Below are 12,958 nucleotides of genomic sequence, written 5' to 3'. Positions count from 1 at the left end.
TAAGAGTTTGTGTTTTATTCATCTCTAGCCCGGTGCCAGGCACAGAGCAGATCCTCAGTAAACATTTGCTGAATCAGACTAAGTAAATGCTCAGCATGAGGTGACTGCTGTGACTACACTGTAGTTGAGACAGGTGTTTGTCACAACCCTGCTCCTGTGTGACTGTCTGCATTAAGTCCCTGGGCCTTACACACCTACCGTAGCTGTGCCAAAGTGGGCTTGTTCTGTGGCTCTGATGAGGGCATTGGATGCAGATCACCACAGTCAGACTTGAAAGTAACTGAGGGTGACTCTGTTGAAAACAAACAAATTAAAAATAAAGAGAGAAAATTTTAAAACCATAAAGAAGAAAGAGAACATTGAGCCAGGACTGGATGGGAGCTGAGTGAAACTATGACAGATGCAGCTGCCTGGTAATAAAAAGGGGAAACATGCTTTCATCATCTGATAAAAAGAAACATACCTGTTCTGGGGGGCAACCCTCTTTTTTCCTGGGAAATCCAGCTTGGTTCTATATGTGGCTGTGCCCTGGAAAGGCTGTGTGACCTTAGCTAATCATTTGACTGCTCTGGTCCTTGATTTCCCAGCATTCAGGGTCTCTAATATCACTTTCTCTCCAGCATGCTCTGCAGAGACAGTCTGCCTAGAATCCCCTCTGAGAGAGATCCTGACACTGGCTCCAAATACCAGGACCAGCCTCCCCGAGCCGTATCAATGAACCGGAGGTGTTTTCCTTCTAGATTTGCCAGTCTCCCTCCTTTGAGGCACTCAGGACCAAGGAATGCTCATGGAAAGTGATGGTGCTGTGCAAGTGAGCACGAGAACTGCCCCCCCCCCCTTCCCGCCGCCCCCCCCCTTCCCGCCGCCCGCACCCACCAGCCCGCCACACGCTGCTGCCACAGCTGAGTCCCCTGCGATAAGCCGCCTGCAGCAGCTTCCCGGCTCCCACAGCTAAAAAACGCCACCCCAGTTCCCAAGTAATCACAGAAGGCCTGTGCTCAGCGCCAGATAAGGCGCTTTGCCGATCGCAGTGCTCGGGAAGGGAGAGACTCCAGTGCAGACCTGCATGGGGGGCCGGAGGGGGGGCGGGGTGTGAGGCGCGCCGGGCTAGTTAAGGACACAGAGCTGGGGAAGTGGCGTCCAGAGCACAGTCACTTGACAAATTGCTTTTCAGTGAATTTGTGTTTTGCAAATTGATTTGAGGGGAACTGGTTTCCTTCAGCACAATGCTCTTCCCCCTTCCCCAGATTCCTGTCCTAACAGATTGCTGTCTTGCCTTCAATCACTTTCTCCCTTTCTCTTATCAAAACTGGCTTTGACCTAGACTTTATCTGATAACCTTATTCACACTGGGGTGTGAATAATTCACACCGCTTTGGACCCTACATTTCATGGTGTTTGAAATCTACAAGAGGAGGAAACCCAATTTGCAGACATTGGCGGGGGAAATATTAGGTGAAGGAGTTCTCTCACCACTCACCCCCGCCTCTTGCCCCTCACCCCCACACACCTTGGTGAGGCTGGTTGTGCTGATGTGCAAAAAGATTTGGCCCACGGGGGTGGGGGGTGGGGGTAGGGGGTGGAGTCTGATCTAAATAGGAAGTAGGTAAAGTTCCCTTCCGAGCCCACTCTTCTTTGGCATCCAGGGCACCTGCGATAGTTACCCTGTCTGAGGATCCTAGGCAAAGAGAGTTGTAGACACCTTCCATTCTCCCAGCATGGGGCACCTGTCCTGGTCTCTGCTTCGGCAATTCCTCATTACTTTCCTCTGCTGGTTTCAGCAAAGCAATGGGGCTAATTTGTTAAGGGCCAGCGCACTGCCATCCCCAGGTAGAATATTTGGTTTTAACAGGAATCTCCTGGAAACGATGCCCTGACACAAAGGGAGAATAGTAGTTTCAGGAGCCCATGATGGGGCTGTGGAGATATTTGAAGATAGGTGAGTAAGGGACCCCCCAAATGACACCATCAGGAGCCAAGCCCCTCCATCTTGGTGGCCAGGCTCTGTCTTCTGGGTCACCCCCCAGAAAGGAACATACTAGAACATAGTTGACCAAAACAGGAGACGGAAGGAGGGATGGGAGAAGAGGTGAGAACTGTTGATGGGGAAGGAGCAGGAGAGGAGCAAGACATAAATGTCAGGATAGAGATTGCTTAGTGACTAAACCCATTTTCTATGTGGAGCCAAGATCTACTCATGCGTTGGGAATGAAATTTAGTTCATTGAGATCTTGTCAGAATAATTTGTGGCTCTAAGCAGCACTCTTTGAAGTCAGCTTTTGCCAGAAAGTTTGGAAGCATTGAAGTGCATGTCTCCGAAGACCAGGAAGCAGGAGAGGGATACGGAGCACTGGGGCCAGGCTGCTTTCTCCAGGCGCAGACTTAGCCTCCCCAGGTAGAGCTGACACTCTCATTGGTTCCTGTGAGCTGCTGGTGGCCTGGGGATTGGGCATGGGAAGCGGTTGCTCCACCCCCCCCCCCTTTTCCTTAAAATGTAACTGCCAGCTTTGGTCACATTTGAATGGCAAGGTGGCAAAGAAGCTATTTTCATACTAATTCTTTTTTTGAGACTACCACCATACTAAATACCACCAACACTGTAGGTGGTTGGAGGTATTTAGTTTTCATATGACCTTCTTTCAAAATTTATTATTTTATTAAATGGACATCTAGCTCTACACATGTTTAGGGTGCACTGGTATTGCCTCTTTCCTTTTCCTGGTTGCGGCCGTGAAAATGAATGAACAAGGGGGTTGAAGTTGCACCGTTTCCATTAAGTGGATGCCTAAAGCCTGGGCAAGATTGGAATTTCAAGGTCATCCGTGGCTTTGTGAGAGCTTCCCACACTCAATTCATATCGAGGGGGCGGTGGTCTTGCTATCATCCCCTCTTTCCTTCCTTCCCTGTTATCTGATGCTCTTACAGAAGAGCTGCTCGCAGAGGCTGGACCGGCCCTGCGTGTCTAAGCTGATACCACTCAGGGCCCCTCCAGCTCCCCCCTCCTGCCCTTCGCAAGGAAGGGGCCCTGTTCCAGCGACTTGGAACAGCAGGACACGCAGGATGCACAGTCCCACTAACCACACCCTCCCTGCCTCTCTGCTCTTCACAGAATGGGCTGAACGGCTTGCACCTGGCCTCGAAAGAAGGCCACGTGAAGATGGTGGTTGAACTTCTGCACAAAGAGATCATTCTAGAAACCACAACCAAGGTACGTCTCTTGGGGAGTGAGGAAGCTTTACATTGACAATTCAAATGTGTGGTTCCTTCAGGTGTTGTCCAAAACCCTGGCATGGAAAATAGCCCTCCATGAGCCCATGTTTGCATCCTTCTGAAGTTATCTTGTCTTTCCAATCATTTCCCGGTTCTGTGAATCCCTGAAGTCACAGGCCCCTGTTTCTGCAAAGATTCAGTAGGCCTTTATCCGTATCATAGACCATCGATCTAAAAATAAACCCCATGTTCTGGTGGCTTCATTCTTCCTCAGGGTCCTCAACTCAAATATGGGGACTAAGCACCGTGAGCCCCACAGTCAGGTGCCGTGGGTCCACATCCTGAGATACTTACTTCCTACTCTGTGACCTTGAGCAACCTACTCTGTGACCTTGATTGAGCAACCTAGTCCGTGGAAAGTCTCCTCATCTGTAAAATGGAGAGTATAATGCTCAGTTGCAGGATTGGCATGAGCATGAAATGAGATAGTGTAGTCTCTGAAATGCCTGGCACTGAAGGCTGCGGAAGAGTCCAGATCCCTCTTGCCTACCCTTCCTCAGCAAGTCTTCGTCTGTCGGTCAGCCCCAGGCTGTCTCCTCTCCTGACCGATTGCCTTGCACAGCCTTCTCTCTTACCAGGAGGCACCCGGCAGGGGCTGAGTCACACCTCTCACAGCGTCTGTTCCTCTCCACAGCCATAGATTATAAACACCAGTGGCTTCGGTCCAGAAACCAAAGTCATGAGACGAATGCATCTACAGGTTGCAAACTCAGTTTTATTTCTTATATACATACATCATATCTGTTCAGTAAGCAGGATGCAGCCAGCATTGAAACACGAAACTAAGCAAAAAATTGCCTCTAATTTACGAACTCGAGTCCTGTTTCCTCCTCCCTTCCTTCCTCTGTCGTTTCCCGTGGATTTTCTCTTGGGCTTACCCCTCCAGCCTCTTGTTTTCCATCTGCTATGGATTCAATGTGGTCTCACGTCGGCCTCAAGTTCAGTCCCACGCAGCGAACATTTTGCCGTCTCTCCAGCAGAGACCCAGAAGAGCACTGTGCAGGGAACAGATGTAATTTATGGTTATGAAGTGAACGACCCAAATATTGTGAAGGTAGAATCATCTCTTGAGATAAAATTCTGTAATTTTCATGTCATTTCCCGGAGGTGAAAAGATCTCGCAGGTAAAACAGGCAGAGCTGCTCTTCCTGAATGTGTGTGGGCACTTTTAACGCCAGGACAAACACCCTGCTCCTGCTGTGGGCAGGGGGAGGCAGTGCGCTCTCTCCTGACGCTCTGGCTCACCTGGCTGCAAGCGGAGTGCCATCTGTGTGGGCCGGAGCAGCCTGTCTTCCCTGGCATTCCCCCAGGAGCTGCAAAAACACTGCGCTTCAGCACTTTGCTCTTTCCGAATTTCCCCCCTTTATTTGTTATTTTGCAAGCGAACCCTTGGCGTGTCTTTGTTATTTATAGAAATGTTATAAGTCAGCGTGGTTTCCGAATGCCATCCAGAGGGAGGGAGGAATGGTGAAACTGAACCGGTGGGCTGAGATAGTCCGGGGGACTGTAACGGGCCTCGCAAGCCCGAGAAAGATTTAGAAAAGAATAAAAAGCTAAACCCGATATAGTTTTCTAAACTGGGCTTCGGAATTTTAAAAGCACAAAACAAATGCATCCTGCCCCCATCCTGCCACCTGCGCCGCTCAGAGGCCGGAGCTCGGCATCGAGGCTGGAGGTGCTCGGAGCAGCTTTAGTCCCTCCACTCACCCACCCAGCACCCCTGCAGCCACCCTCCCTTCCCCGGGCTCCTGGACGCCCTGGACATGGAGACGTGGGTCTGGGTGGGGCAAGTATAGCGGATACTTTCTTCCTGCTTCTCAGGGGTGTGCTCCTTCATACCAGAGAGGGGCAGGGACACAGAGCCCCTCCCCTCTCCCTGTGACTCCTGACCCAGGGCCGGGGGGCTTTCTGGAGCCTTACTGTGTGTGCACAGATGCGGGGTTGGGGTGGAAGGGTGCAGGGGGGTGCGGGTGGCTGCTTCCCAGGGTCTTCCCTCGGCTTTTATTTGTCACCAGTGCTGCCCTCAGCCCAGATCTGGAAGATGACATGGGCCAAGATCCACAGCCAGGGTTCCCCATCTAACCAGCTCCCCTTCATGGTGTAGACAGGCAGCCCTGGAGTAGAGTGATTTCTGGCGGGAAGGGACAGATGATGGGAACTTTCAACACAGCTTCTGGAGGGCGAGGAGCCCAAGCCTCAGTCATCTCTGCCCCTCCATGCCTGACCTCGCGCCCGACACACACACGTGCCCAGCGAGGGACCCACGAATGGATGGACGCAGTGCACCTCCTTCCGCTAAAGGAGAGGCTTGGACTCCGGAGTCCCGGTTTCTAGAGGAGGTTCTGGTGCCAACAGTCCTGCCCCACTTCGCACAGCCAGCGTGTCGGAACCAAGTGCCACGGCCTCTGACGTGGGCTCTGTGGACTTCTATGAAATACGAGTAAATAGCATCTATACATTCGCTTCTGGCACTTACTCTCTGACGGCTATCTGAGGAAGAACTCTCCTGTTCGTCAAACGAGACTTAAGGGGATAGCAGAAAGACCAGTTCGGGAAGCACCAAGCAGGACCCTCCTGCCTGGTCCAGGCCACGTTTCAGAGGCAAAGATCCGAGCCCCTCCCGGCCCCCAGGGCACCTGTGCTGGGGCCGCCTCACCCACCTGGGGGCGCTTGGGGCAGCGGTGACTGGGTGGCCACAGAGCTTAGGGCCCATGCGGCTCAGTTCTGTGGAGAGCGGCTACAGTGTTTGGACAGGTTCAAGCCTTGGACTGATGAGAAGGCACGGTCCTCTCGTGGCCACGTCCACGTCCCAGCTTGGAGGGCAGAGCCCTCCCAGCACATTATAGGCAACAGCTATAGTTGTAAGCTTGAACCTATGGTCCGAACACGTGGCCCCACGTGCCTGAGTGATGTGGGCTTGATAGAGTTCAGGTGCATGTAGTTGAGTAGGCGTGAAACCAGCGAGAATGTTGTAAACATCTTGATCATGCCCTTACTCTGCCTCATGGCATCTGCTATAAAATAAAGACACGGCTTGTGGGCGCTGGCGCTGTCCATCAGAGGAGCAGCGTCCCACCAAGACCCAGCTTTCATTCTCATGTCTGTCTTTTCTAAGCCTTTCATCACCCCCACTCAGGGTCACTGAACCAGGCTGAGCTGGCCTGAGTATGCCATGGCCGTGCCGGCTCCCCACAAGTTCCAGGTGGGCGAGGACCCTTCTCTCCCAGGAGACGGATGGCCAAAATGCGTGCAGTGGTGTGAAGTCCCTGCTTGTAGGGCATGAGTTTCCTGAGACCGACAGACTAGCGTAGTTAAAAACTCTACACCACCTGCACCAGGAAAAAGGAGGTCGTTTGAGATCTCTGCTCCTATGTAGTAGAGGGACAGATGGGTCCAGCTGTGGTCTTACCCCCCGCCCCACCCCCACCCTATGTGACAGCGGTTGTCAAGCGGGGCCTGTCCTGCCTGCCTCTCGCCGAGCATGGGTGCCAGTGGGGACACGTAGGTGAGTCATCCTTGGAGAAAGTGCTGATTCTCCAGCCCCAGGACATGTGGGCAGGAAGGAGCGGGCAGGGAGGCTGGCATCCTGGAACCCACAGAGCCTTCTGGACCCGAACGCCGTCCAGGAATTCCTGTGAGATACCTGGAAGAATCCCGACCAGAAAATCTGGGCGTTCCACTCGCCTCCTCAGAACCCGGCCGGTTTCTTCGTCTCGGTTGTCGGTTCTTAGCTTTTAAAAAGTTGACTTTAAAGCCATTGTGTATCTCACTTTCTTCTACTATTTATTCTTGCCCACTTTTCTCAATTATTTGGTGAACGCTTGCTCATAGCATTTACTTATTAATGTTTCAAATAATCTTTTTTTTTTGTACTTCTTTGGCAGGTTTTTTTCTATTTATTTTTCCCCATTTACTTTCATGTTTTTCTTCTTTTCCTTGATACAGTTCATTTTATTATCCCCCAACTCCTTTAGATATTTCTACCCTTTTTATTCTGTTTGATACTTTACTCCCTCTCTTCCTCTCTCGCTCCCTCTGTCCATGTTGGTCCAGCTTTCGCTTGGTGGGTCACAGCATCCGGGGTGCTGAGCCGGTAGGGTCTTCCGGCCTCTTTTTCCGCAGAGCCCATTGTCCTGCAGGTACAGGATGGGAGGCGCCGGAAGTCCAGAGAAGACCGCGTGCCTGGCACACCTTCAGGGTGGGTCCCCAGAAGGCTGGCTGTTAGCAGGTGACAAGCCGTTGCGCCTGCCCACGGCCGGTCAGTGTGGAGAAGTCAGTTGGCTTTCTTATTCTTTGACATTATTTTTTCACGGAGAACAGGAGGAATGTCCCTCTTGCTGTTGGGTCAGGTGTGTTGTCTACCCCCTTTGACCTGAAAGGAAGCCACTGCGCACCCCCAAACGGCATCCTTGTTCCTGTACCTTTAACAGTCACATAGGGAGGTGTGGTGGGAAACCTCCTCTTCTCCCTCCCGTGTGTTTCAGAAAGGGAACACGGCTCTGCACATCGCTGCCCTCGCTGGTCAGGACGAGGTGGTCCGGGAGCTGGTCAATTATGGCGCCAATGTCAACGCCCAGTCCCAGGTGTGGCTCTCTCCGGTCCCTGTGCTAGAGGGTGCTCTTTTCTCCTTCCCCTGTGTGTCTGTGACGCCGCGGGCACTGGCTACTGGGCTGCACACACTGCGTGGCTGAGTCTAGGTTTGCTATGTCTCCAAGCAACGAAGAAGGCGTCTTTAGTATTTTTTCACACTTCTACACATTCTAAGCATGATGTGGTTGGTCACTGTGGGCCTCATCCCTGTTCAGTAAACCAGCCAAATAATATATTTAATTGTGGCCCATTTGGGGAGAGAAGCTGTGCATGGGGGCTGGGACGTGTGAAAATACAGAAGTGTGTGGGAGAGGCTGATTGACAGAGGCGAGGGGCAGAAACAGACTTCCATGGAGTGTCGCCCCCACCTTGTGGCCTTTTGTGATCATCCCATTAGGCCATTTCAAAGGGCAATGAGTTTTTTAGACCTGGAGCTACGGGTGGGGGTGTTGTCCTGTGGGCTCGGTGAAAACAGGGTGTGAGAGCGCTGTCCTCCAGTTTAGAGATTTTTGCACTGGTTTTAACATCTCTCACTGTTGTGGGTGACGTGCAATGACTTTTTCTCTTGGTTTACAGAAAGGCTTCACACCCCTGTACATGGCAGCACAAGAGAATCACTTGGAAGTGGTTAAGTTCTTACTGGAGAATGGAGCTAACCAGAATGTAGCCACAGAAGTAAGTACCTTGGGAAATGGCCGCACCGCCGGAAGTCTCCAGGGGTAGGACTTGGTTGCGGGGCATGTGTTCCTGAGGCGCGGCCGGAGGTGCTGCCTGTGTTCTGATCAATGTAGTGTCATTGAGCGCTCTTGACCTTCAGATCCCTGCACTCCTCCTGGCTGCTGTTGGCTCTGCAAGGCAGTAAGAGACAGAGTCATGGGTCTTGAGGAATGCCCAGGCACATAGCAGAGAAATGACATCAGAGTCTAACATGTCGCTTCTACTATAACCAACACTGAAGGCAGGACAGGGGTGGGGTAGCTATGTATGATAGGCAGGTCTGCTTTGGACCTTAATGAGAAAGTCTCTTGCCATGAATCCATGGTGCACCCTCGACAAGTCAATTAACTCTGATCCTGAATTTTGTCATTGATGAAATGATGACGTTGAACCTGAAGCTAAGGCTTCTCTTGAGCTTTATCACTGTAAAGACTCAACAGTTACATGACTCTGTTATCATTCTGCTTCGCCAGTTCGTGGGGTCCCAGTATACAACTGAGGGAATGAATAACAGTAAGATCTCGGTGCCTGACATGGTTTCTAGCTTTTGATAGGTGTTCATTAATTTTTGTGAAATAAGTGAATACCCGTTCGCCGTGTTTAAGGCACTGTCTTGGCACCAGTAGATGGGGTGAGAAGAGGTAGGGAAAGAAACAGATGCTTCTCATAGCACTCAGACTGGGAACAAATTGTAAAGGCAAAATAAGTCAGTGTTTAAGAAAAACGACGCTAGGTTCTGTGAGGTTGCAGAGGAGAGCGGGGTCAAGAAAGGCTTCAAGGAGGAGGTGGCATTGATGTGGGACTTAGAGGAGGGTGGGAGGGCTTTGAAGAGCAGAGGACTGGAGGCCGAGGGCCTGCCATGAGCGAGAGCCCTGAGGTGTGGTCACGTGGGTCCTGCCTGAGGCCAGCCGGTGGTCAGCCACAGTCAGAGCAAATCGACCTTTCCTCCTCCCCTCTGGCCAGGACGGCTTCACCCCTCTCGCCGTGGCTCTGCAGCAGGGCCACGAGAACGTGGTGGCACACCTCATCAACTACGGGACGAAGGGGAAGGTGCGCCTCCCTGCCCTGCACATCGCGGCCCGCAACGACGACACCCGGACGGCGGCGGTGCTTCTGCAGAATGACCCCAACCCGGACGTGCTTTCCAAGGTGAGGGCAGCCCGACGGAGGACCAGGAGAAGTCTAGAGCCTGGACCATGGAGACCCGCGGGTTACCGAGGCAGCTCACCCAGACCAGAGGTGGTCCTAGCCGTTACACGGAGCACCAGCCCCACAGTGACTCCTGGAGGTCCCCAGTAGGACATCTAGGAGCCCCACTTTAAACCCCCGGTGGACACTGAGAAAAATGTGCTTGGTGTGGAGCAGGGCAGGTTTCTGTGGCTCCCGGCCATCCAGAAAATGCCCAGGTGGGCAGACTGGGTCTCTGGCCAGAGTGCACCTTTGGAATCCCAGCAGATGGTGTTCTAGAATATTGTTTTCCTTGCTGCCCCCTGGTGGAGGGAGGGAGTAACCCCATATGTGGAGGGTCATCCCAGGGGGCCTGCATGGCTAGCCATCTGGACATGCTGTTTGACGTTTTGAGTCACTGATGACCCACTCCCTGTAAGTTTAGGTGGTTCATTTCTCCTCTTGCTGTGGGAATTGACTTGCATTTGGGTTATTCTTAGAGTCCCCTCACCCCATGGTCCCTGGGTTTGGTCTGGAGAAGTGCTGACTGGGTAGGTAGGGCCTGAGGTTATGGACCAGAAAGATGGCAATAGACCCACCAAGGGGTCGGATGTCTGCGTTTGACCAGCCAGCTGAGTCATTATACCCTTTAAAGGGGCTGAAACATCCCTAGAACTGAGATCATGGACCCAATCCCACTTTTTACTCATTAATTAAAATCTCTTCATAAGTAAGCACTCAGATGAAAGTGCCTACAGAGTTGGAGGCAAACCTAGTCCATGGTTTGTCCGGGTGAACCACAGAACAAAGAATGTGGGTCACTCGGGGGCAATCCCTATTTTTTAAAAAATATGTTTTTATTGATTTCAGAGAGATGAAGGGAAAGGGAGAGAGGGATAGGAACATCAATCATGAGAGAGAATCATTGATCCGCTGCCTCCTGCACACCTCTTACTGCATCCTGGGCATGAGCCTTGACAGGGAATCGAACCGTGACCTCCTGGTTCACGAGGCAACACTCAATCCCTGAGCCACACTGGCCAGGCTAGCTTTTTATTTTTTAGGTTTTTGTATGGTGGTAAGTTTTGTTTTTTTTAATTTATTGGGATGACATGGTAAAGAAGATTATATAGGTTTCAAGTGTGCATTTCTATGATACATGATATCTGTATATTGCTTTGTGTGTCCAACACCCAAAGTCAAATCATCTTCCTTCACCATATATTTGGTCCCCTGTACCCTTTACTACTCCCTCACCCCCTTTCCCTCTGGTAACCACCATACTCTTGTCTGTGTCTCTGAGTTTTTATTCATTTATTTTTGTTTGTTTACTTGTTGCTTACAGTTTTATACCCCAAATATGAGTTAACTCAGATGGTTCTTAACTTTTTCTGCCTTTTTGCTTAGCATGGTATTCTCAAGGTCCATCCATGTTGTTGCAAATGGAAATATCTCATCTTTTCTTATGGCTGAGTAGTATTCCACTGTATATACGTAGCACATCTTCTTTATCCAGTGATCTCTGAAGGACACTTTGGTTGTTTCTATGTCTTGGCCACCAGGAATAATGCTGCAATGAATATAGGGGTGCACATAGCTTTGCAAATGATTTTCACCTGGATTTTGAATATAACCTGTCACAGACTCTCTCGACCCCTCCGGCGAATGTTCCCATCAGCCTAACTCTGCTTGATGTGTGGGGTCCTCTGGCCTGGCCGGCATTGTCGGAATCCCTGGGCTGATGCTGAGACAGAAATGGCAGTACATGGCGCGTGACAAGTTGTCCCCCTTCTGTTGTGCCCCAGACAGGATTTACCCCCCTCCACATCGCAGCTCACTATGAGAACCTCAACGTGGCCCAGCTACTCCTCAACCGGGGAGCCAGTGTCAACTTCACGCCACAGGTGAGCTCTCTGGCGGGCCAGGGCTCGGGGGCCTAGAGTCTAGGTGCTCCCACCTCTCTCCTGTGGCAGCATGAATTCCCCTGATTGCAGGAGGGGCTGTGGCTCCTCGTTGGTGGGTTTCTAATCACATGCCCCTCAGCCCCCCTGTGCCCCTTCTAGGGGGGGGAAACCTGGAGGGTGGGACTGGCTTGCTTTCCCAGTGTGCTGACCCTGGAAGACCGGGCGTGGCCAGCGTGCCGTGATCAACAACAATAATACAGGTTTTGAAATCTTTCTTTGGCAAGAAATGTCCTAAGAGTAGGCTTAATGTGGCTGTTAGTTCTGCTGCCGTTGCAGGGCGGGGCCGGGGGCATGAGGGGTAGGGTAGGGAGCAGCTGCTTTCCCCAGGAGGATGCATGCCCTGACTGGTCCTGTTCTCCCTCCAGAACGGCATCACGCCGCTGCACATTGCCTCCCGCCGGGGGAACGTGATCATGGTGCGGCTCCTGCTGGACCGCGGAGCCCAGATAGAAACAAGGACCAAGGTGGGTGCCAGGGGCTCCGTGGCAAGGCCAGGGGAGGGATTCTACCTTTCAGAGTCTAACCCGGGGTGGTGGGTCTCAGTGATGAGCTGGTGGTGGGCCTGCAGCCTCCCGGAGCTGCACACAGCCGGAGCCAGGGGGCAGCAGGAGACAATAACAAGACAGTGATGGAGTCAAGCTGGTCCTAAGGAGGCATCGTGCTGCTGCGGTGGGAATGATGCTGGGCAGCCTTCTCTCCAACGGCCTCTGATAGGTGCCTTTGGGGCTTTCTCTTTGTGACTCTGTTTTTTAAAGGATGAATTGACACCTCTCCACTGTGCAGCTCGGAATGGGCACGTGCGAATCTCAGAGATCCTGCTGGACCACGGGGCACCCATCCAAGCCAAGACCAAGGTGCGTGCCTCCTTTCCACGAGGAGTATCTTTTAGGCGGGACTCCAGGCCAGCCAGCCTGGGATCCTAATACTGCTAACTGAGCCAGTGTGCATGACTGCCCCCAATGCCCGTTACATAGGAGGCACTCTGTATAGCCCTAATTATTATCTTGATCAGGGCCAGCAAAATGTTCTCTAAGGGCCAGATAATAAATATTTTTAGGCTTTGCAGGCCTTGGCCTTTGTCTCAATGACTCCACTCCACCATTATCGCAGGAAAGCAACCATGGATAATAATATGCAAACTAGCAGCTATGTTCCAATAAAACTTTATTTACAAACACAGGCAGCAGGCCAGATTTGACCCCCAGGCTGCAATTGTCCATAGCTTTAGATCAAACCTTTTCTATTTCACC

At 51.8% G+C, this 12,958-nt stretch overlaps 1 protein-coding gene across 8 annotated transcripts in view; it reads left to right on the top strand.

Annotated features, from left to right (window-relative positions):
• The window catches only part of ANK1 (ankyrin 1), a 135,347-nt gene that overhangs the window by 52,986 nt on the left and 69,403 nt on the right, over positions 1–12,958 (top strand). For all 8 annotated transcript variants that reach the window (XR_004965727.1, XM_036297062.1, XM_036297061.1 and 5 more), the window contains 7 exons: positions 3,110–3,208; positions 7,755–7,853; positions 8,437–8,535; positions 9,541–9,726; positions 11,550–11,648; positions 12,074–12,172; positions 12,464–12,562. Coding sequence is in view for 7 of the 8 variants with exons in the window: in XM_036297062.1 (XP_036152955.1) it covers positions 3,110–3,208; positions 7,755–7,853; positions 8,437–8,535; positions 9,541–9,726; positions 11,550–11,648; positions 12,074–12,172; positions 12,464–12,562 (780 nt within the window). In the remaining variant the exon portion in view is untranslated. The remainder of the gene's footprint in view (positions 1–3,109; positions 3,209–7,754; positions 7,854–8,436; positions 8,536–9,540; positions 9,727–11,549; positions 11,649–12,073; positions 12,173–12,463; positions 12,563–12,958) is intronic.

This window comes from Myotis myotis, unplaced genomic scaffold (assembly GCF_014108235.1).
Source record: "Myotis myotis isolate mMyoMyo1 unplaced genomic scaffold, mMyoMyo1.p scaffold_m19_p_3, whole genome shotgun sequence".
NCBI classification, from domain to species: Eukaryota; Metazoa; Chordata; class Mammalia; order Chiroptera; family Vespertilionidae; genus Myotis; species Myotis myotis.
This window is presented reverse-complemented; position numbering and strand designations above follow the sequence as displayed.